Source organism: Gavia stellata, chromosome 7, assembly GCF_030936135.1.
Source record: "Gavia stellata isolate bGavSte3 chromosome 7, bGavSte3.hap2, whole genome shotgun sequence".
In the NCBI taxonomy this organism is placed as follows: Eukaryota; Metazoa; Chordata; class Aves; order Gaviiformes; family Gaviidae; genus Gavia; species Gavia stellata.
In genome coordinates, this window is record NC_082600.1 from 7,131,434 (window position 1) to 7,156,385 (window position 24,952).

General features: G+C 50.4%; 1 protein-coding gene across 1 annotated transcript in view; it reads left to right on the forward strand.

Annotated features, from left to right (window-relative positions):
- DAAM1 (dishevelled associated activator of morphogenesis 1) overlaps window positions 1–24,952 on the forward strand; it is an 80,650-nt gene that overhangs the window by 2,143 nt on the left and 53,555 nt on the right. The window contains exon 2 of the mRNA XM_059819173.1: window positions 17,512–17,735. Coding sequence (XP_059675156.1) covers window positions 17,553–17,735 — 183 coding nt within the window. The 5' untranslated portion in view covers window positions 17,512–17,552. The remainder of the gene's footprint in view (window positions 1–17,511; window positions 17,736–24,952) is intronic.

The window sequence follows — 24,952 nt, forward strand, 5'->3', positions numbered from 1 at the left end:
TGCTACGAGCGTTGGTGATCGGGACTGACCATGGGTTCCCTCTGCTGCGGAGGCCACTGTGTGCCAGGAGGTTTGGTGCTCACCACATGGCACTGGCTGGTCTGGGATGAGCTGGCTGGTCTTCCATCACCTCTCTTTGAGCATCCCACTTAAGGCAGAGCTGATGGCCCTTTGGCTTTCTTACGCTTTTGCAGGGCTGTGTGTTTCTTCTTTCCTTTCAGCCACCTGAAACACTCCTCCAAGAGACTGGAGAATCATTTTTTTCCTGAAATACCTTATTTCCCTGGTTGTCCCTTGGTGCAGAACTGGATGTTCTTTGTGCGTTTGGGCATCCCGCTACCTGGTAAAGGAAATTCGTAGCACTTAGTTTTATTTAATTCCTGTAGAAAATGGAAGTATTTCAAGCTGTTTCCTCTTCTTGCACCCCAGAATAACACACCCCTGTGATGGAGGATACCAAAGGCAGGCACAAATCCTAAGGATGGGGATGCAAAGGATGTTTGCTCTCCAAGAAATTTCATCTCAGTCAAGGACAGGGAATATTCCCCCACTCCATAGCCACCCTCGGGGGACAGGCTGTGTCCCTCCATGCAAGCAGACTGTGGCCACTGGGTGCTACTGAGGTGCCCCCAGACACAGTGCCCCCAGGACTGGGGCCGCTTTCCTGCTCTCGCCCTCCGCCATGTGCCCACCATCCATTTCCAGCAGGGGAAGTTTTGGGAGGAGCACACCCCGTTTTTTCTCGTAAAACTCCAAACAAGAGGCTTGGCCTGGTTTAGATTTTTAAAATAACTTGCACATTTGGAAGCTAAAGTTTCAGAAGGGCTCCGAATGGGATAATGGCTTTGATCGTGGCAGTCCAAGATCAAGGGAGGGCTTTTTAGGTTTGCTAGATCAGCTGGAAAATATATTGTAGTGTCTAGACTTTATCATCCTCAAGCAAGGCTTTTTTTTTTTCAACTCTACAAAAGGTCTAATCAAAAGCCCACGTACAGTTGATAGGAGGGCTCCTTCAGAAAGGAGCCTGCTCTGGGTTTTTATTGTGTCCAGAATCAAGTTGAAAGAGGTGGAGATCAGCTTTGGATTTTGAAGGACCTCTGAGACTCGGCTTTACAGGCGCTGCCATTTCTGACGAGGCCGTTGGCATGGGTGGAAGCTGTTGTGTCAGCAGCAGGGTGAGGAGGCTGGGGACGGGGACCTGCCATGTGCCAGTCCCCCGGTCACCGGAGCAGGCAGTTCTTGCAGCTGAGCACTGCTGAGACTTCGCTGCTTGTCCTTTGGCTGCTGCGGTTGGGGTCAGCTGCTCAGACCAGCATCTCCCACAACCATCTCAGTTTTGGCTGTGTAATAACCATAAATAATGTCCATGTTTCTTGGTGTTTGGACAGAACTTCAGCATTTCTTGCTTAAGTGTAGAAAATGTATGTTTTTCTCTCTTTACTTTCCATAAGTGGGCTTTTAAAATATTTTTTATTGTTATTTTATTATTTTATTTTTTATTTTATTATTTTCCATATTTCCAAAGGATTAGAGGCAGAGGAGTGATTTCCGAAGGTGCTTGGAATGAACTCAAAAGCCTGCCGTGAAGGTGAGGGCATCTGGCCACGTGCATTCACTGACTCTCTCTTCCTGAAAGCCCACATAGCAATTGAGCTCCATCACGCTGGAAGATGCCCCATTGAGAAAGCAGAGGCAGGTTTTCTTTGAAATGCTGTGTTTTCTGCACGAGGGTCTTCTGTGTGTTTTGGCAGGTGCGTCACTGGAAAAGTCATCGCCAACCATCTCCTCAGTGTGTGCCACAACTCGCCGTGATGCCGCACTCAAATAACGGCACAGGCTGTAACCATAGCCCAAGGCTTTGGTGGAGTCGCAGCTTAGCTGTGAAAGCTTCAGCTGGAGGCTTTGGAAAACATTTGGAAATGTTTTGGAAAACATTTGAATCGAGGATGTCGTAGCTCCGCGTCTGGTTGTTTTCCTTTGCTTTGTCCTTGAGAGAGGGAACTGCTGTTGGGTTTCTGTTTTTTCTTTCCATCGGTTACTCTTTTAGACGTATTTATTTCCAGGGATTAATCAGAGCAAATGCCAGCATGTAAACAGTTTGCGGTGTAAAATGGTATTAAAATTAGGCTGGAAGGGATCTTGAGAGGTTACCTCGTCCCCAAGGCAGGGTCAGTTGAATCCATGCGTCGAACTGGAAGGCGATCGTGTTTGCTGGGAGTTGTTTTCTCATAAATTATCTGAGGAGCAGAGGCAAAAATCTACGAAATAATGCTGTCGGTATGTGTGCGCAAGCCTCCCTCAGTTTATTCAAATCGTTTGCTGAATAAGTGTTGAAAATTAATGCTGGGTTTGTTCCCAGAGCTATTCAAAATAATATTCCAGAGTAACCTTTTCCGTCTTGGCATTTGCCAAAATACTGCAGCTTCCGTGGATGAGATGCATTTACCCATAGTCTGTATTTGACATGGAGCCATCCCTGTTTTGCCCCATTTCTGAGACAACCAGACCCCAGAAGCCCCAATGGGACAAAGAGCATTTTTTTCTTTGTTTCTTGTGAATTAGACACAACTTTTCAGGTCTCCAGGTGGTTCCCGCTTGAGCTGGAGAGGCAGCAACAGAAAGCCCCCAGACCCACCCCAACAACACGGGGTAGTTTGGGATGCTGCAACGCCAGCCCCGTGGAAATCAATGGCAACCTCTCCCCTTGATGTCTGCAGGTTTAGATAAAGCTGTGAGATCCTGGGCAGTGGTGGGAGAGGAGAGGTCTCACTAGAAATCCTCACCTGCTTTGAGATCGAGAGCCAAGCGATGACTTTCAATTAATTTCTCCTGCATCTTCCGCTGTTCCAGCTTTGTGTCTTGAGCGGTGGATCAAAAAAACTATACGCAAGAGCCCTAGCTTAAACCCCTCGCCTTTTAAAGGTGCTGCAGAGCTCCTGTGGGTCTTTTTTCCTTGCTTATAGCTCCCCATTTCAGTGGTGAAAGGCTTTGAAAGAGGTTCACCTGTAGCCAGCTGGATGCTGGCTTGCTCTCCAGCCAGCGTTGCGTTGGTATTAGCATCCACACAGCCCAGACAGTGACTGGTTTTCCTTCATCTGGTCCTTTCCCCAACCAGTTTATAGTAGGTGATAGCAAAATTCATCCATCTTTGGCCATGTGGCAGGCTTGGCAAGCCCCCCCCAGCCCATCTGTACATTTAAAGTCAAGATGACTGGCATTAGCGTTATTCTTTGGCCAAACGTATGTAGAGATATCACGGCTTAGATTTGTTACAGATGGGTTTCTGGATATAGTCTAAGGCATTCTGCCAGCCAGTTTTATATCTGTGTAAAAGTGATTGGCATCCCTATAAATAAAGCTGCTGTGGGGTTATAAATCTAAATATACTTATTCATTAAATTATTTTTACATCTCAAATGGGTTGCCAATCCTGGGTTATCATAAGTGAAGCATGCTCTTCGCATGTGTGTTATCCACAGCTCCAGAAATGCAGCTTCTTGAGGCTTTGAAATATTTTTTCCCTTGGAAATATGTATGTGTGAACTATCCGTAAGTCCCTGTGCCACAGTGGGATGAAGGACCTTTTCACTGGGACCTCTTCACAGTCACCACTGGGAATGACCCTGTCCTGGAGACTGTTGTAGACAGAGCTCCAGAAGTGGAAGTGGCTATAAATACGGGAATGTGAACTCTTTCTTTTTTGGCTCACAAATGAGTATGACTTTGCTAGGGTATTTAGTCCCTGTGGCCAGGTAAATACTATTTGGGTGGCTCCTTTGGTGCTGGGAAGGACTTCCCCGCGAGCATCTCCTTCCATGTCCTCGGATGGGGAGTCTCGCAAAGGGTTTCTTCCCTCTGCGCCGTGGGGTGGGCTGCGTGAGAAAGGGGGTCTTTCCAATTTGTTTAACCATCCCTGCTGTCACGTCGGCTGCAGGAGCGAGGAAGAAAGTCCCCCAGACCAGCTCCAGGCACTGCTGTGAGCTGGGAAGGTGCGGGGCCGGAGGGAGAGCCCGGCCAGTCACCCACGCAGCCAGGCAGCAAAGCAGGCGATGGTAGATCTGGCGTGGACTTTGAACAGGCTTATGAAAATACTGCAAGCTGCAACCACTGGTTTCTTTGGGTTTGTTTTCCTTCTCCTTTCAAAGCATTTGAATATTCATTCAGCAAATGATGAAGCATAGAGCACATGTGCCTGAGAGGCAGAATAGCAACCACCTCACTTTCCGCAGTAATAACATGCATCGTGGAAAGTTAACCTATGATTTTAGCTTAGTTTCCTAATGAAAGGAAGCTTTAAAGTTGGTGGGTCCATCTGCTCCTCCTCCCCTGTCACTGACAATTCATCAAGTCCATTGGCTGGTTTTGTCCCTTCTTCCACGTTGATTTTCATCTCAAATATGTGGAGCCGCTGCAAGTTTTGTCAAAATAGTCGTTGGGTTAGAAGGGTGTTGTGGAGTTTTTTTATTAAGGGAAAGGATGCAATGAAAACTGAGTCTGTACTAGATACCAGGGAATACACATAAATGTTATGAACATCCAAGCCATAAAGAGTGCTTTAGTTGGATTTACCACGTTACGAGACACCAGAGAGCCCATGCTGCAGGACTTGCACAGACATGTACGTGTTGCAGGGGGGATGTTCGCCTATGTGAATTCTCTGATGTCTAATAAATGTAAGTTCATCCTGCAGCCTTAATATAAATGTGGCTTATATTGTTTAGGTTCACAGAGGGAAACCTCTTTGTTAGTGTTGGTATTCCTAGTGCTGCTTACCCCACCGAGTGTAGTTTCTGTAGTGTAGCAGGGTCAATGCAGTCTTGTAGAGAGGCTGGTAGCAACATTTCCATGTCTTGACCCTTTGCTGAAGCTGGTTGCAGGTCTGCATGCCATTCGGCGTTGCGGAGGCGGGGGGACAAGCTGCTGGGATTCGGCATGCTGAAGGTGGGAGCTGGACGATGGTGTTGAAAACCTCACCATCTTCTATCACAGGAAAACTTAGCGTGGCAGATGAGCAGCAGATGGAGAGGAGAACCTGTCAAGCCTGAGTGGTGGGTCCTGTGTCCCTGCCCCTGGGTCCTCTCTGGTGCACAGAGGCTGAGTTGTAGCTGCATGGTGGAGGTAAGAGGTTGGCATCTGGGTTGCATCCTGGAGGTACCAGGGGTGACGTATGGCTTGGGCAGACTGACTGTATTTGACAAACTTAGAAGTGAAATGAATCATCTTGCCTGGTGTGGGTAAGGGCAGAGATGACCTTGGCTGTGGCGTGAGCCCTGCTGTGTGGCTGGTGCCAGCAAACAGGGAGGTCGTGGCCTCCGGGAGTGACCTTCCCGTGGTCCCTGTGTCCAGCTGCAGACCCTGATGCAGTAAGGGAACCCCTTCCTTCCCAAACCAGCAAACAGCTCCTGGTTGGCACGTGTTACCCAGGCTCTGGAGGTCCTGGCATGGGTGCCAGAGCATCCATAAGGTACTCCGGAGGTTACAGTGTGACCAGCTGTGCTCGGTGCTGCTGGGAGGTACCTGCTGGTAGATGGGTCCTACGTGGGTGTGTGAGATCCTTGCATCACCTTATGTCTCACGGAGGGGGCAGAAGGGAGAGACCCTGAAAGACCAGCCACCTACTTCCCTGCAGGGATACGATGGGGTGCGAACAGGACTCAATGTTCATTGTGTTCTTGGTGAGCTGCCAAATGTTTGCATATCTGCCTGGCCTTTACTGGTAGGTGTCAATACTTTTTTCCACGCCTGGTTTTTGTTCTCTGCTTTCCACCAGAGCATGAATTCTTTGCAGTGTTGGGGTTTTTTCTCTTTGTTTCTCTTTTTTTTTTTTTTCCCCCCTCCGTTGGGTGCCTTAGTAAGAACACAGCTGAAGTACTGGGAGCCCAAACTAAACCTGTCTATTACGCATTACCCGATTAGACGCCATGGTAATAAGCATTTGAATCTAAAGCTAGATTAGGCAGGGAACAGTCTGGGGCTGGATTTGCATAGCACGCATTCCTTTTCCATATGACGTGTTGGTAAATCTACTGAAAGTGAATTTATACAGCGCTGGCATGCTTCAAGTGCTCCTGTTGATGCATGGGTTGCTCTCCCCACGAGGGACTCAACTGGACGAAAAATGCCTGTGATTGCCTGGAAGATGCTTTTTCTCTCCTCCTCCTGCTCTCACAGCTCATGTTGCAGTCAGTGCGGATGGGTAGCTCTTGCCAGCTCTAAAACCCTGCATTAATGGAGTTTTGAAAGTTTTTGTCTGTAGAGGCAGTTATTTCAGGGTGTTTTCTCTTCCTGTGGTATCTCTGGTGGTAGTGGAGTGAACCTGGAGTTTTCAGGTACCTAAATCCAATTTGCAGCTTCTTCAAGCTTTCGCTGCAATATTACAGGTCTTGTGCTGGAAAATGCTGTGAAGATTTGTTATCCAAAAGCCATTTAATTTCCTTCCCCTGTGGACAGTCACGAGATTGTGGATGATCTCATGGTCGCTCTCTCTTTGAGTTATTTCATTAGCATGTGTTTAGGGCATCCAAACTGCAGTGTTAATTTGGAGCAATGGGCTACCAAGGTTAGACACGGAGGAAAAAGTTTTTCAAGGTTTAGGGCAGTGGCTAGCCAGCAAACCTGGAGGCCCTCCGTTGTAGGGAGGGGTTTGAGTTGGAGGTTCTGGATGTTGGAGGTTCTTGTTCCATTTGGGGGAGGGTTTGAGATGGATGTGCTTGTGCTAAGAGCTAAGCAGAAAACAGCCTTACCCAGCCCGTTCTCATGGCGACCTCTGTTTTGTGGCAAAGCGTAGAGCAATGGTACCTTTGGGTGTCTCAGCAGAGATGCTCTGACGTCGTTGCAGCCCCTGAGCCAGTGGCTTGGCTTTGCTTTTTGGTTGTCAGGGCTCTGCTTAGCCACTTCGGGAGCCCAATGAACATGGCTTGCCCCACTTGAAGCCTTTGCTTGGCTGGCTTGTGACCCTCATAGCATGGGCATGAGGAAGTACAAATTGAGGAACAGGGCTCAGCTCACTGGGTTTCAAGCTCAGTTAGACCTCCTGGGCCCCAGTTCCTTATCAGTGGTGTTGTCTGGGCCGTGTTGAAAGATCTGGTGAGCTGGTTAATGGAAAGATGCAACCCTGCGTGGCTCCTACCAGCAAACTCAGTCACCACCTCTGCTGCTAGAGATGTTTCAGCTTCAAAGCTGCTAAAGGAATGGGGGTGTGTTTTGGGATGTTGGGGACACACTTTCTCACTGGAGAGCTGGACAGACCTGATGTCAGTCAAATACATAGCCCTGAAGCCAGGAAAAGAGGTGAGTTTTGAAGGAATGTCACGAAGGCACTGGTCACCTTGGTGGTACCGTGAAGCCTTGCCCAGGTGGCAGATATGAAGACCTTTGCAAGACCCTGCCACCACCAGGACTCAGGAACCCTCAAAGAGGTGAAGTTCTCCATTGCTTCAGATAGTGAGTAAACTGGACTGGTGTCGATGGGGAGAAGTACTTTCACTTTGCTAGCCAGAGTGGTGGACTCCAACCCCAAGCAAGAAGTCATCTGCAAGGAGTTGTGAGCTTGAAAAGGGCCAGGAGCATCGAGGACTGGTTTGAAGACTTAGGAAGGCGAGCGAAGTGATGGTGTTGAACCGTGGAGCATCTCTGCAGAGATTGCAGTGGGCACACAGGAGGGAGCTGGCGGATGGAAGAGGGCAGAGCACTGTGCTGTACCCCAACAGAAATGGGTGACATTATGGCTTTCTGAGCCCATATTGTGCCTGCGTTGGCCACTGGGAAGGTACGTCTGTGCTTGTGGGTGTGTCTGGAGTGTGGCTAGTCCCAAATATATGAACACCCAGACTGCCCTCCTGCAGCAGATGAGATTAAATTAAAAAATTCAAACACAGTTATCTTCTCTCGGGGTATCTGAGCCTCTCAGGATCCCCTTGGGTCACTTTTTCAAGCATTTCTTTGTGATTGTGAGGCTGTTGGGTTGGTTGTTTTTTTTTTTTTTGATGAAAAGAGAGAGATCATTGTACAAATTTCTACAGGGATGGGAAGCCTGTGTTGCAATTTGTGGCGGGTACAGTGTGAAAAAACCTGCAAAGAAGAGAAATCCACTTCTGTAAATAGCCCTGGCAGGGAGGTGGCCACTATCACTGCGTTATTGCACCTTCAAGGGGGGTTTCCTGACTGAAACGTTTGCTCCGGAGGGGTGGAGAGACTCATTTTTTAAGCAGCATGTAGAGATGGAGGCAGGCAGGATGCCTGAAGCATTAGGGATGCTACGGATGCCCTGTTTGGACTTCAGAGTGTCTGGGGAAAAACAGATTTGGTTAAATCAATGCACAAAAGAAAAAAATAATCCTGTGCATGTACTCAGTGTGTTCAAATTTAGTTTGTATTGATGCTGCTGATCCTGATACTTTCCTGGATTAAGCGTTAAAATAGCCTCTATTGATTTTTAAATGCATCCCCTTGGGATCTCCACTGGATGGATGTTCCCCTCTGGATGCTCCTGCCAGGGAAGAGGGATGGTCCTTCAGTCCATCCCCGGCAGCGATGGGTCGGCTGACTTGGGAGCAAGCCCTTCCTTGCTCCCTGCCGTCTGTGGGAGGCAGGATAGTTAGGCAATTGAAATGGTGTGCCTCCGTTAAACCGGGTCCTCTGAATTGCGGGTGGTGGGTTTGAGCAGCTCTCCTGGGAAACCTGAGTCCCGCTGTCCTGTGGCATGGGGTGGTGCAGCTCCATCCTTGTCAAAGCGGGACTTTTACCATAAGCTACATTGTGTTGCATCTACGTAAGAAGAACATAATCAAGCCTTCCAATTAGTCTCGCCTGCTGTGCTCACCTGCTTTTCTTTATGATGTTTAAATGCAAACAGTCTTTTAGTGTAATGTGGTAAAAATTGCTGCTTTTTCCCAGGCCGGGTGGGAGTAGGCATCGTGCTGGAGCTGTTGGGATTGTGTTGTGCCTGACGCGAGCTCACGTGTATTGTTTTTCGGTATTCATCTGCTGAAGCATGGGGAGGTATGTGTGTCGTACTGGAAGGAAAGAGGCTGGCGGGCCATTTCTGCCATCAGACATATTTATCAAGGAATTCTTAACCCCAGGTTCGTACTTTAGGGGGAAAAATCACTCTGGATTAACATCAGGATTTCAAAATCTTTAAAGGGAAATCAGCATGGCAGGTGGGTAGGCAGCTGAGAGATCTGACAAATGTGGTTTGTTTGCTTTGGGCACTTTCTGAACTACAGGTTTAATGATATCTTGAAATTTAATGATATCTACCCATCAGGGTCCCTGTTAGGAAGGACTCCTATTTACAGCAGCCTCCACCGAGTTTCCATTTTGAAAGTGAAAAAACCCAGCTTGCTACACACCACAAGCTGCATGAACACCAGTGGTTCCAGTAGCCTCACCTTAAGAATGGATAATCCTAAAAATCTCCAAACACAACCCAAAACTAACGTGTCGGGACTCAGCCAGCAGCTCCTGGTTGCCTTGCCGTGGTGGTGGCCCCACAGCAGACGTTGCTGTGCTGATGGACTGGAAGCGTCTGCTGCTGAGTAGCTTGGAAACTCCAGTTTCCTAAGCCAAATTAATTAAGAGGCTTTAAGAGAGGAAAAACCTGCCTGCCTTCTCCCTCAGTTTTACACTCGGAGAGCCTGTCTCACCCCGGGGATTACTGCTGAAATGGGGAGCAGTGACATGGAAAGCTCAGCAGTGAGGCTTTGCATACGATAAATCAAAGTCAAAGCCCAAATATTCACTGGAGGAGCCGGGCTTGAGGCGGGGGGTGGGGGGAGGAAGAAAGAGAGAATTAAAATAAAGGACAGCTTTTATTGAACTATTGTTCTCTGGGAAAAGGTTAATTGGCAAACAAATATCCTCTTCCAGTGGGAAATACAGCTCCTCTCTCCCTGCTTGCCAGGCTGTTGAGTTTTTATTGACAAAAGCTTTGCATCATCAAAGGGAGTAGTTGGAGTCAGGAGCGACCTCAGAAATGAAGTGACTTAAATCCATGTCCTTGAAGTTGGAGAGGGAAGTACTGGGAGGGGAGGTCTTCTTCTAGCGGCCGGGCTGGGAGGTGGTCCTGGCGCCCAACATCTCAGGAGGTTTCTGCTCACCGAAGCTGGTCTTCCTGGCTAATTATATGTAACTTGTGATGCGCTGGGGTTGGATTCACAGCTCGGTATTATCAGCCTCCTGGAGCTGTTTTGAGCTTTGTGTGAGTGTTTTCCCCCAGCTGGGGCCAAAACCAGCGGTGGAAATGGAGTGGGGCTGGATGTTGGCTTGTGCTTGTGCCAGGTCATGGGGATGGAGCCAGGATGGAGGAGGATGCTTGCCCTGGGATGCTCGGCGGGGCTGTAGCAGCCCCCTGACCTGTCCAGGGGATCTTGCATCCCTCTCTTGACTGTTTTTGGCCTCGAGGGCTGCCCGGCCAAGATTTGGCATTGCCCAGCCCGGACGTCTGCAGCGCTGCAGGGCCAGACGCCCGCAAAGGCTTCTTGAGAGACCAGGTTCAAATGGCAAAGAACAACTTTTGTGAGGGTCTTCTCTGCAAGGCTGAAGGCTTTCAGGAGAGCCCCGGGTCCGCGCTAATCCCTCCCCGCGCGTGACCTCGGCTCTGAAAGGACTATCTCTGCCCCTTTGAGCCCCACCACAATGCAGGGCCGGCAGCTGCCACCCTGAAACAAGAGCAGGGTGAGGGGAGCACCGGGAGGGGTGGCCCCTCGCATCTCCTTTCCTTTCTGCTGGGTTTTTCTGTGCTGCCTTTTGAAGCCGGGCTGGGGCACGGGCAGGGCAAGGGGGATGCTCCAGCATCCTTCCTGGGGAGTCCCCCCATCGTCTTCACCTCCCTCTGCCTTCCTGGGAAGTCTCTTGGGCTTAACCCACCTCCAACAAGTGTTGTGCCTGCGTTCCGGGATGCGAATCATTCGGTTCATTTAAGGGAGGAATATGTGAGTTGAAAACCCTCTCTTCCTCCCACCGCCAACCCACCCCGGTTTTTGGTTTGCTAAAGAGGACCACAAATCCGCCCGGCTGCTGGAAAAAAGGCATGTGTGCATTTGTAGAATTGGGTCATTTAGCACCCTAGTGAGTATTAAGAAAAATATATATATATTTATATAGGTTCCCAAACTGGGTCTTGTCTGTGGTTCCTCGCTTGTTGTCCTTGTTCCTGAAATAAATGGCATTTGCCCGAGCTGATCTGCTGGAGCTCCTATAAGAAGCCGTCTGTAGCGGTTTAGCGGATCTGGCGCTCAGCTCGTCACTGATTAAGTTTACCCTTTTAGCGGAGAACTCGTGACCTCCTTCGGTGTTACTGCTTGCCATCTAGCTGACTGGGAAACTTCCAGCAGGGTTTGATTTTTAATCCTCAAAAACTAAACAAAGTTTTGCTCCAGCAGCATCGTCCCTGGTCAGATTCATTTGTGCACTGAGCTGTGCTGGTCTCCACAACTGCAGGGGGGTAAAGGGCTGTGTGGGGATCCCCGGGGCAGGTCCCACTGCGGGGGATGGATGCCGCAAGCCCTCAGCATCTTCTCCTTGGACCCAAGCTTATCTCCATGCCCTGGGACAGTCGTGGTCCTGCAACACACCAGCAACCATCCCCTGCTCCAGACTTTTGCTGGCTTGCCAAGCCGAGCAGTACTGCTCCAAGGTTTGATTTTGGTTGGAGAGCGCTAAGACAGATCTCGTCCCACCCTGCTGCGCACCACGCTCTTCCCCCCGAAAAGTGGATTGCAGAGTCAATAGCACGTGTGCTTCCCTTGGTGGGGAGCTCGCTCGTGTGCTGGAGAGGTGGCTTGCAAGCCAGGCTGTAATATTCTCACAGTGTGATGGAGGTTGTTGCTTTTTTCCCTGAGTAGCATCATCAACACCTCCAGATGGGAGCCCCATGCAGACACGTACAAAAAAGTCTCTCCTGGCACTTTTGCTGCTTGCGGTAGGTGTAAATTTTGTTTAGATGGGAAAAGGAGGGCTTTTTCTGGTGTGTTACAAATTTGTGAAACTATTTTTTTCCTTCACTGGTGAACGTATGAGTGTTTGCTGGCTCTGTGAATAAACTGGTTTGATTTTTCTTGCTGCACCCTAAATTTCACCATTGAGCCCCCGAATCTCATCTGTTCTTGAGCAGAACAAAATGTTTTCTCGTGAGACAGCAGGCCCGGGTGTATGCTTTAGGTTGTGATGAATGCCACAATAAAAGGAAAGAATACAAAGAGGAGGCGACACGTTTTAGGCGAGCTTTGGGGTTTTGACGATGCTGGCAGATGGGGCCTTCCGGGAGCGAGCCGAGAGCCTGTGACTGCAGCCAGCTCCAGCGGTATCCCGGTGCCTTTCGGGTACCGGGTAGCCTGAGCAAGGTTTGGAGGTGCAAAATGCTCTTTGTTGGGTTCATGGAGTATAACAGGATTTCTGGGAAGGGGGAGGAGGATCTGGGGTAATTTAGGATTTAGCAGATATATTTATAAATCCATGAAACCGAAGTCTTTGAGATTTGCTTACGCTGAGAATTACGGTTCTTGTGATTTAGCGATGAGTCAGGCTCCTCCTGGCAGCTGATTTTCCTTTGGCATCGCTGGAAGGGTCCTGTCCCCATCCGCTTTCGTGGTTGCTGTTTCATGGATGGATGGAGGGGGAAAAGGCAATCATCAAACAGTTTAAAGCCTTTTAGCCGAGGGTTTTGGCTTTTTTCCCCCTCCTGCTGATACGCACGGATTTCCACCAAACGCAAACATTCCCCTCCTTTGCAGCCTGTGCCTGAAAACAGCTTTACACTGGAGAAGGGGGTTTTTGGCAATCGGCATGGGAGCTTGTGGCCAAAAAATCATCCTGCTTGCTTTTAACAGGAACGGCCATGCTGGTGATGCCGGCACCATGCTTAGCATGGGGTCCATGCTGGAAATTCTGGTGATGGGCTCAGGTCCTTCAGGCTTCTGTGCTGGAGGGAAGGTGGCACCTGCTTAGGGGAAGGCAATCTTGTTTCTGAGCTTTTCATCCACACATGGGTCTGTTTCGAAGCTTTTATTTTTAAAATTAAATAATGCTTGGATCCCCCTCATTAAAAAGGGTTTCTTTGCACTGGTTTTGGTGCCAACATGAAACAGAGCAGCACTTCTTGCTCTTGAGAGGGATAAGCCCAAATGCTGCCACCTGATCAGATGGGCAGAGTACTGGGCACACATTTCGGAGGGCTCGTAAAAGGGACTGAACCTGAGAAGAGGTCGGGTTAGTGAGCAGAGCCAAGGAGGGTGCTGGCTGTCTTGGGTCCATAAGGTGAAAAATCAAAACGTGCCCAGGGAAGGCTTTGATGCTTCTCAGGGGTTGCCTCAAACATACAGGCGGTCTGAAAAATGCTGTGGGAGCATCTAGCTTTTATTGCTATGGAGGTCTCGACGTTGCTTATCATGGGAGGAAAATAATTTAGAATTGTTTGTTTAAAAAAGTGATGCAAAGTAACTAGTGGGTTTGATGTGCACCCCAGCACTGTGCCCTGTGCTGGGTATTAGATGCATGGGGAGAAGCACCAAGGGAGGGTGCACCATTGTTCAGCAGCGGGATGGGACAAGCATAGGGTGCAATGTGTGGGATGCCAAGTTGCTGCCTTCTATGTGCTGTAGAAAGTGGTCCAGGACACCTGGCTCTAGCACTTGGCGGGGATGACGGTATCTTCCGAAACTGCCTGCCGAGGCCAAGTGCCTCCCAGCCACCGCCAGCCAAGGAGGTCACTTTGCAGCATTGGAAGAGAGTCAGAAAATTTCCATCGGTCGAGAGCAGCCCAGGCTGCGCTGAAACTGCGGGCTGGGGGTAGACAAAGCTTGCTGTCACCAAGATGCTGAAATCGGTCAGGGCTTGGCAGAGACAGTCGGTGAGCATTACTGCACCTGCACAAAAATACTGTCCTCTTGTGCAACGCACTGAAATAAAGCTTGCCGTTGAGAAAGAGCTCGCTCGGGATCTTGCATCTTTCTTTTGGGAGGGGATGGGAGAGGAGCCAGAAAAACAACACGCTAATATTCATATTTGAAGATTTAGCTCCTAGCTTCTGGGCGGGTTTGGAGGCGGGTGTGAAGGGGAGCGTGCACGCTCCTTTGCATGCGTTTGTACCCTTGCTGGGTATTTTTAGGCTGCAGACCGCAACACTGCAATGCCAGTGCTGGCTTTAAACCAGCCTGTTGGGGCATCGGTCGCAGACAGGCTTTGGCAGCATGTTGCTCCACGCGGGCTAATTTAGCTTGCTAAGGAGGCTGTTGAATATGCAAGCGGTAATTGCTGCTCTCGTTTCCTTAAAGCAAGGGCGGAAGAGACACCGGGGTCCAATTTTCTCCTAATGACTGATTTCGTTTAAGCACTGCTCAGGGCGATGTAGGCTTGATCCTTTTTTTTTAGGGCTGGGAAAAACAACAGAGCTTGTCTCTCTGTGCATCACTGAGCTGCAGCCCGTGGCCTCTGTCCTGTGCAGGGACCCTGGCTCTTCTCAGTGGCACGCGTGGGCTAAGCTCCTTCTCCTCCTCCTTCTCCTTGTCCTCCTCTCGCTGGGCTTCCAGGCTGACCCCATCGCACACACATTTCCACCCCTGTTTCTATGAAAGAGAAGTTGTTTGGGAATGATTCAGCCCCATCAGTCCTTCCTTGGGATTTGGGGTTTGGCTACAAGTTCCCTCAATGACCTTTCCCATCCTATCTTCCCTGGCTCTGTATGTACAGGGGCAATTAAACTTAATTTATTCTGGCCCGCTCAATAGTAAAGGCCAGAAGGCAGCATTAGATCACAATCTGACTTAAATTTATTGATCTAATTAGTGCTCAAAGGTATAAATGGGAGGTGGGAGCAGGACACTTGACATGTGATGCTATGTGGAGCTGGTCCCTTCTGCTCTCCTTAACACAAGTTTCCAGGTTGCCAGGGGCTGTCATTTTTTCTCCATGAATAACCGATTTCTGTAGGATTTGCAGGGAAGGAGGAGGCTGCTTAGCTGGACTTTGTACTGACGATGCAATCTGCGCTGTCTGCAGCTCCTGACAACCTGCCAGGGAGCCGTGTTCTGATTTTGATCCATCGCATCAATATTCATCAGCCTTCTGAAGGTTTAATGCTATTTGCCTGGTAGCTAACATATTCTCTCTCTAACCCTTTTTAGCCTTCGTTGCTAATAATGAAGGCTAATACAACCCACTCAGCCTGCACTATAGGGTGGTTTGAGTTTTTTAATTGTTTATAGATGAAAATGAGGAACCTCAGTAGCTCCAAAGCTGGAAGCAGCTCAAAAATGCCTTGTCTTGGTTGCTACATGACTGTCTGCTTTAAAACCCAAAATAAAATCTTGCCTTTTGGTCTGTCATTCAAACTCCTCGTAAAACATCATCAGGAGTGTGTATCTCTGAAGAGCAGGTGTTGTTCTGATAAAAGTTTTCCATACATTTTTGCAAGCCCAAGTCAGAGATTGTACGTAGCAGTGGGTTTCAAGGATGAGGTTGATGTGGTGTTAAAAAGGGGATGGAAAACACCCCATGGAAGCGGAGAATGGGTCCGTTTGCTCTGGACCAGCTGCAGGAGCAGGATCAGGCCCTGCTCTGGGCACACATGGCCATACCCACAGACTGGGAATGACCAAGTGACCAAACTTTGCACAGCTGAGGATGTGTGGGTCAGAACCGAGCTCCCACGACAGGCGCAAAGCGCTGGGCAGCCACCAGCATCTCTCCCTGTGCCCTGCTCCTCAGGGCTCTTTAAAACCCAAACCTGCAACATTTTCCTCTACTTTAGAGGGGACTGAGGTCTGCGTGCCTTTGGTTTTTTGTTTCCCTCCCTCCTTTAGGAAAGAAACTCCCCAGCAGGTCCCAAAACCCTCCTAACACTGAAGGGATGCCAGCGGGCTGCTAATGGATTTGCTGCGGTGCTGGCTGCTGGGGAGCCGTGATGAGAGAGCTTTCATGGCAGCTGAAATTCCTCCAGCGGCTGCATTTTTCTACATCCAAGATGCTAAATGTGAAATGAGATTTGGGACTCTTCAGGAAGGGGGGACCCTCCAGACTGGGCACGGAGCAGTTGCGCAGCCTGGGATTGTCCCGCGTGAAGACCCGATAGCTGTTTCCTGTCATTTGTGGTTCAGCAGACGATTACACCGTGTGCTAAAAATATGCAATTGAAGACAATTATTTCAAGGGTCAGTTAAAGTAATGTGGGTAGAGCCTGAATTTTCTGCAAGGTCCCTATTTTGAGAGGGCAGTGTTTGCCATGCAAGCGGTGGTGCATGGTCCGACCCCAGGTCTGCCCCCAACCTACCTCCGGCGCTGGCTCTCCGTGGGGCACAGCGGCTGTTTATTTGGGTGTATAAATCTGTAGTCGAAGGCACATGACTGGCTCCAGGGAGATCAGACACTCCTCTCCAAATGCCGACCTTTTTTCCCAAGTCTCTTCATAGCTTTGTTAATAGATCTGAGTCATCCATATTTCAACCTTCTGTATTAACCTTGGCTGTTTGTCCTGTCTCTTAACATCTCGCCGTCTTGTTTCGCAGAGATAAAATGTGTGGGTGTGTGGATTTACAAGACAAATGTTTAGGCTTTTTAAAAAATTTCTACTTTGCTGGTGGATTTTTCTTGTTAGGGTGTTTCTCTGCCATCCTTATTCCTTGTAGGTGACCCTCCTCTTGTATCGTTCGCTTGATGGTCCCAATTTTGGTGCGCTATTTGCCTGGTTCTTGCCATCATCGGTCAGGCAAGACACTTGTCTCCTGCCCTGAGCTTTGCTCCCAACCTAGGTTTCAGAAATCAACAAAACCCAAGTGACCGCCGGCGCGAGCAATGCCCAACGTAAGCACTGCGTAGGAAAGTCTGAGCTACCGGCACTTTGTGATTTTTATCAGCTGAAATCGCGTCTTGTAAATATTTACTGGAATTTCAAGTAGGGTTTATCTAATTAAAGCCAAGTAAAACTTTCCATGAAAAAGAGCTGCCCAACCAGTGTTTGCCGGTGGATGTTAAGGGACACGTTTAAGAGCTGGGGGGAGAATACGGGATATTTTCTTAGCTCTGCCATCTGTGGCTTGGGGCATCCTGAGCCACATGAGGTCTTCAAGCACCGAGTCACCTGTGCTGGGGACCGCATACCTGGTGGCCCCGAGCACATCCAGCTGTTCCTGGCAGCAGCCTCCCAAGTTTGCCATAGCCCTGGCCGGACTGAGATGGAGGCTGGCCTGGCTGCCACGGCACGGGGAGGTCGGCAGGGATTTGAAGCAGTGGTGGGGGTCCAGGACCCCTCTCCCCACAGCAATGGTGGTGCATCCCCCTGCCGCTGCCAGCTTCGGCACAAGGCAAGCAAATGCATCTTTTTAATTCATGTGGTCATTGAGGTTGCCAGGACTGTAAATGTCAAATCTGAGCAGAAATATTTGGCAAGTAAACAGTCTCCGCTCTTCCCCTCCGCGCCGAGCGTGTGGGTGGCTTTGATTCCTCTTCCCCGCGGCGGGACAGGAGCGCAGCACTGTGGTGCGGCTGCTTGAGCCTTCTCTCTTCTTTTCCCCTCAGGATCTAGTGCCCAGGAGGGAGGGACGCAGAGGATTTCGGCCATGGCCCCAAGGAAGAGGAGCGGTCGGGGGATCTCCTTCATCTTCTGCTGCTTTCGCAGCAGCGACCACCCCGAGATCACGTACCGGCTGCGCAATGACAGTAGCTTCGCCCTGCAGACCATGGAGCCCGCACTGCCCATGCCGCCGGTGGAGGAGCTGGACGTCATGTTCACCGAGCTGGTGGTAAGTAGGATGGATGCTTTTTATTTTTATTTTTTTCCCCCCTTTTATTTCCTCCTTCTTTCTAGTCTCCCCAGGTTTGGTTTTGAGTTTTCAGGCAAGCTTTGCTGTGAAGGGAGCATCGGGGCTGCTGTTGGGAGCAGTTCTGCACTGAACATTGAGCTCTGCTCCTTCCCTGAAGCCCTGCCAGTTTGGGGTGGTTTCTCTTTCTCGTTAGAAAGCCGTGATTTCTTAGAGCAGGGCTTGGGGGCTGGTCTGACTTTGTGCACCTCTGGGATGATGCAGGGGTGTCCGAGCCAAGAAAGCAGCTTGTCCCCCATAGGCGCAAAGTGACTTCACTTGCTGGGCACTCTGCTTCACAGAAATCCTTGGGTGCAGGCTAAATTGAGATTTGGAAAGTCAGGATATTGTTTCTTTATCCCTTGGTACTAAAACTCTGGAAAACGTGGATTTAAAAAAAAACGCTCAGCCAAAAAAAGCTTTAATTTCCTCTAAGCGAAAACATTTTGGTGTGGTTTGTTGGATGGACCCAGAGTGCTCCACTTTGAGTTGATTCAGCGATGGAATGGGGTTTCTCTACGGTGCTTTGATGCGTAGAGGGAGCTGGGAGTCGTGATGCTGGTCAGTCACACCTCATGGTATAGTACGTCCCATTAGATACCAGGCAGCATGGTTTTGGTGAGCCAGGCCACTTAGTAGAGGAGAGCTCCAGGTTGTATTACGATAGCCAGTTTTGCCCAGATGTCCTTCTCCATGGGCGGGATGAGAAGGCAGACTGGGACACCCGACACAGCACGGTGGGGATGAGATGCCCCTGCAGCAGGACTCTTCTTGCAGCAGTCCTGCAAAACGCTGCCAGTCCTGGTTTGTTCAGGTGCAGTGACTGCCTCTGTTCCACGTTTTTCTCCACTGATAACTTGGCCAAATCAGATTTTTCTGGGGAAGTTCTTTCCCATGGAAAACTCCCGCCGTGCCCCAGGCAAAGGCAGCGTAAGGGCTTGTTGCGCTGCAGCTTGGTGTTGCCAGCTGGGCTGAATGAGGCATCTACAGAGGGTCATGCACTGGAGCCCCGTCAAACCTGTACACCCGCAGTGCTTTCCTCAGCCCGGGATTTTCAAAGCATCTCCCCCAGATTCAGCCGAATGCTTCATGCAGAGGCTGTGCCGCAGGGAAGTGCTGTGTGTGTGGCAAGGCAGGAGCCCAGCAGCGTTCGCAGGGACCACTCAGGCCCGGGGCATGCCCTGGTGTGGCCCTTCTGCTGTCCATCCCTTGCTCCGTGCTGCTGGGATTTTGTTGTTTTATCCCCAGCCAAGGGTGAGAATAAGGCTTGGAGGCAGCTGCTGCTCCAGGGAACACCAGCAGCAGGAGCCGTGCTGGCTCCCCAGGGACTGAAGTCATATAGGGAGGGGGGACAGTGGGTGCTCACCGTGCTCCCGTGAAAGCAGCTGCAACCCCCTGGCTCCCCAAAAAACCCATCAGGCAGATGTCAACCCGAGCCAGTGCCGGGTGGGAGGGAGGGGGAAGCCGAGCTCTGCCCTGTGGGTGCAAAAGGGCATATTCCTATCTGGGGAGAGAGAAGTTGCAAATTCCCCCACTCCATTACAACAGCTCCTTCTTGCTCTCAGTAACCTGTTGGTGTCGGGTATTAAATTTCAGCATTAGTTAAATGGTTTGGAAAGTGTCCGACTGTTTCTGTATAAACCCACTGTGTAACATTTGGAAGAGAGACAGAGAAAGCACTCAGAGGCACTGGGCTGATTTTTACGCCTGCGGGAGCCCAATGCCACTCGGCCTATCATGCTTGACCAACCCGGGGCAGGATGGCTTGTGCCTGCTCTGTGGGACCAGGGCTCCCTCCGAAGTTCTTGGTTGTCTCAGTCGATTGGGTTGAGGGAAGTCAAAGGGGCTGGAGGGTATCTGGAGGCTTTGCCAGCTCGGGTTGGTCCTTGGCCAACTCTTCTCTTGCAGCTTAACAGTGACTTTTCTGCCCCATTTGTTCCCATTAGGGACTCGGAGCAGCAGCGGGGGAAGATTTCAGGCCTGGGATGGGCAGTATCTTTGGGGACGTTGCAGCAGTGGGTTTGATCACCGGGATGGACAGTCCTCCACAGAGACCAACAATCCAACAGGGTCCCTGCTCCGCAGATCCCAGCCTGCTGCATACATCAAAGGGCAAAACCTTTTTCTTTTTGGAGCTATCCCACAAAATATCCTCTGGGCTTTGGCTGTTTTTAAGCGTGCCTGTTCATCTGAGTCAGGAAACATCCGTAGCATGAGAAATCAGTGACCATCCCATGCTAGCGGCAGAGGACGAGAGCCTGAGCTGCAGAGGGACTTGGAGCAGCTGACTCCAAGGTCAGCTAAAGGCTCGATCTGCTCTCCCAGTGTGTGTTTCATGGCCGGTTATGTGGTATATGGGCACTTCAGATTTTAGCTAGAATAGTTCAATAGAATAGTTAAATAGTTAGGGTTTTATTCTGTGGCCGTGTAAGTGTTTCTCAGGAGGAACAATAGGGAAACAGGGGATGGGGTTTTTTTGCCTGGCTACAAACAGAAGCAATTAGCCTTTAAGAAATGCCCAATTTCCATCCCAGCTGCAGGGATGATGCACCCTGTCCCAGCCAGCGGTACGCAGCAGGCAATGGCTTTTCCCTGGCACAGGGCAGATGCAGATGTTGTTGCTGTGGTCAATGACTGATCACTGCGTCCTCCTGGAGGAACCTTTTCCCTTTCCCTTCCTTTCCTCCTGCCTGGGCTGAATGGGTTTTCATCGGGGTATTGTTGGGATGTCGCTCAAGCAGGCACCGACCTGGTCTGAAAGGCTTTTCTTTGTCTGCTGTCCTGCCGGGGCTCCAGCCAGGCTCAGCCACCCAGGGAGGAGCAGGTGCTGGCAGGGAGGTGCAGACAAAAGTGGGGTATTCCAGGAGGATTTACTAATTTGCAGCTCCCTTCACTGGGACAAGGCTGTGCAATTTCGTTCAGTTCTCCTTTCATGGACACTGGTGCATCCCACCGGCTTGGGTCGGTGGTGTTTGCTTCGTGGGGCTCGTGCAGCGGTGTGGTACCCGCCACACAACATGACTCAGATTGAAGGAGTTCAGGAGCCATCGGTCCTCCCGTAGGACACATCAGGAGGATCGCTGTGCCGTGAGGCTGCTCATCCCCGGTGAGGGGGAATATCTGGGGCTGCACGAGCTGCCTGCGAACCAAGAGAACAAAGCTGTGCCATCTGCCACGGCTTCTTTCAAGAGGCTCCTGCGTATCCAGGCTAACAATACGGCGTTTCTTCAAAGGCTGAAATCTTGCTTGCACGCTCAGAGAAAGCACTTGCAAAGCTCCACATAATGGTGCCATATGGTAGATCTTGCCGTAACAATCCTCTCTATTTTCTGCCAGCAACTAGACTTTCCACCAGATGGGTAAATGACTGATGTCCTTTATATCTGCTTAACACTCCTTGTCACTCTGAGGTTTGTAATGAAATGCTCTGTGTGTGGTGGTGTGCATCAGCCCCGCGGGACGTGCGCCGGGCCAGGGGGTGGAGGCACGAGGGGATTGAATGGGTTGGTCTGGAGAGGGCAGCGGGAGCCCTGGCGTGACCCAGGACCCCTCGCTGGCTCTCTTCCTGGTGGGCCGGGTCTCAGTGGCATCTCCATCCCGGCAGTATGAGAGTGATGCTCCGGCGACTCCTCAGACCGCCTGGATGCTCAGAGGAGCTGCTGGATCCGGCATGGCTTTGCTTGCACCTGGAGCATGAGGTGCTGCCTCTCCCTGGTCCCGCACCTCGCTTCCAGGCGGAGGGGTGGGCTCAGAGGAGATGCTGCCCCAGCTGCCTCTCGAGGCTTGTCCTCCCAAATACCTGGCTTTGAGGAAATTCCAGTTACTGCTCCCAATGGGGCTTCTCAGACTTTTCACCTCTGACTTGTCATTAGCAATGCAGAAGAAATTAGAGCAGGCCCTGTCTAGCCCTGCATCCTGCCTGTGATGCGCAGCAGCCCATTTTAGCCTGTGAAACCAGAGCAGGTAACCTTCCCCAGGTCCCTCCACCCGGACTCCAGCAGCTGACGAGTTTTCAGAGACCTGGGGAGGTGCTGCCGGGAGGCGAGTGGCTGTGCAGTGTCCCCAGCCCCCCGGGCTCAGGACGGGTGCAGACCCTTGCCCGCTGACATTGCACGGTGTTAGTGACTGCCTTCACTGGGATCTGCTGGGGGGGAGATATTCACACACGGTCTCCAAAGTGCCGGCTTTATGCCTTTCCCTCCTGCGACGTTGAATGCTGCTCCATCCCTCCCTGCTGCTTTATAAAGTAGTGGAAACTCGAGAGCCTGGGGAACACAAAAAAAGGTCTCTGGCAGCTTACAAGATTTGTCATAGCATTTGTTTTTGCTGTACTTGGGGCAACTAATGCATTTCTTCATAGCCGCTCTTTGGATGCTATCTGTTAGGAGATAACATCCCCCCCGTCACAGAGATTAATTCTGTGTCGCCTTTGAAATGCTTCATGGTGGGCGATCAGTCTGTGGCTCACGATGTGGGGTGCTTGGGTAAGATGCTTCATGCGTAACTGCCCTGCAGAGCCATGCCTTCCCACCCTCCCGGCATGCCGGGATGATTGCTATTTTATATACTGCTGGAACAGGGAGCGGAGGACAACCCCAATGTGAGGGCTCAGCAGTGGTGCCGTCAGTGTAAACGCTGTTATGTGTTAATAGCAGCGCAGGGTTGGGAACTCGTTGCTAGTGATGTCCAGTTTTACTTAGGAACTTAAGTAATGTGTTTTTCCCCCAGTTTCTAATCTAACAAGGAAAAAATATGAGGTTTTGGGCCTTGCCAAACAACACGGCTTTTAAGTAACAGCTGAGGGATCAGCTGCAAAGCCAAGCTTTGCATTTCATGCTTGCAGGTCAGCTGTTGTTTTTTGCTGCCCAGTCTTTGCAGCATTAAGGACTTCAGGATTTTGGGAACCACTGAATGGTGGCCAAAGCCATTTTCCTCTATATCTGCAAAGAAAAGCATACAGTTGGTACCCAGAAAAAATACGATTGCAATAACCCTTGTGTCCTGGGTAAAACACGCCTTCCTGCAGAGTCTATCCAGGGCCAGACAGGCAGCACGGGGCTCCTGACCCCATCCCACCACCGTCTCCCAAGACCAAGCTCCCTTGAGCTTATGAATCACTTTTAAGGAAGAAAAACAAGTGATTCAGTAATACCTGCTTTTAAATTCACTCTGCAGGGAACCATGTGGACACTTTTACTGGGCTGCCCAGGTTCTGCTCATTAGATGTGAACAGCCTGGACCTGCCATGCTCCCGTCCCAGCCTGCCACTCACGGCGTTTGTTTTTGTCATGTCGCGGCATTACACCCTGGCAGATAATCTCTTAAACATATGTTTTGATAGGTAAGCATCTGATACAGAAGTCGCACACCTACTCAGCAAGAAAATAGGCATTTTCTGCCCACATGCGTTCCACGGACCTGAATGAAGTAATCCACTGAGGAACACTGTATTTCAGCTGAAGCATTCGTGTAATTGCAATATCTGTTACAGGTACAAACCAGGGTGGGGGCTTGCCTAAAAACCATGGTGTTCCCGACCCGTAATTTTATGAAGGAGCTGTGTTATAGCACAATGTGAACCCCAGCTGAAGGCAGAGAGCAAACAAGAAACCCCTTTGTTTCCATGAGAATTACAGCTGAAGTGGAAAAATTATATGGTCTACCTGCTAAGTGCTTTCCACTTCGCACTTCGTAAAAAAGGAGGCCACACCCCTGGGAGATGCCTGGGCAGCTCATTCGGTAACGCGTCAGTGACCTTAATCGGGGCATTTAAGTTTTTGGCTTGCACTGGCTCCAAATGTTTCTGGCACAGGTCACCACAGAGGGTACCGGCCTCGTTGGATGGGGCATCTGCTCCAGCAGTGGTCTTCTCCTTCCTGATTGCTTGGTGGTTGGGTGGTGTTGCTGCAGTTATGGGCAGGATTGAGCAGCACGTGGGTTGTGCTTCATCACCAACCTCAGCAGGAAGCGTTCCTGCTGGGAATAGCCCATGCCTGCCTCGTATCCATTGGCAGATGCAAATGAAAGCTGTTCGTACCGCTGTAGTGTCTGTCGCCGGCAGAGTGTGAACGTTCCTTGGCGTGCGAGCATCACGGAGGTTGGCGCGTGTGAGCATCACTGAGGTCGGCTCTCGGCAGCCGAGGCTTTCTGCAGCCCTGCAGGCAGGATCCTGCCTCAGCATCCGGTCATCCTAATTCCCATCAACTCCAGTGTTCAAATCAATACTGTTATTTATGGGGATCAGCTTCCCTTCCCCAACAGCACCTCAAATCTGTAAGCCCATCCGATGCCTGCTTGCACTAGGCATCTTGCTGGATGTCAAACCTCGGTCAGAAATCGCCTCCTCGCAGGATGACTCTGCTTTGCAGCTGCTCGAGTTCTTAAAAATTACCTTAGGGTGCCGGGTCTGACCAAAGCCATGGTTGTGGGGAAGTGAGGACTACTTGTCCCACCCAAGCCACATGTATGCAAGGAACCCACTTCCACCTTACGCTGCCATCAGCATCGGGCTGTAGCTGGCTCCTGCTCCCCTCAGCCACATCCTTAGGGTCCCAGAGCAGTAAATCTTGGGAAGCTTTCAGGATCGAGTTGACGTGGGGCTTTCTTTGCAGCCACTAATTCCCATCCAGCTCCTTTTCAATGTCTTTCCTAGGGCCTTAGCTGGGGAAACCTTGGAGCACTTTAGCCCCAGACCAACCATGCACAGCTTTCCTAAGTGAGCATCCGCATCGGGCAGGGGACATCTGCAGCCACACTTGACCCGTTGGTTTGTCCTACAACTTCAGTAGCTCTCAGGGACACCAGCAGCGAAGGTGGCATCTAAAAACTGATTGAAAAGGGAGCTGCTTCTTTGGGTCTGTAAATAGCTGGGAAATCCACATCCGAAACCTTCTTATTTATTTGCCAGGTCTGTGCTTTATTATGGTACAAGGTACACCCACCAAAGGGCAGTCATGCCCAGCTGTGGTTGACTTGAATTTAATCCATTTTAGCGATCACAGTAGTAAATAATGGGCCAATACATCGTTTTTGTTTTCAGGGTTTATGTACAATTGTGTGGAAAAAGTGCACTGGTGATCCACTTGCGGGGCTTCTAGATCGGAGAGCGCTCTTCAGGGTAAAACTGCATAGATCAATAACTCAGGCTGTAAAAGTACCCT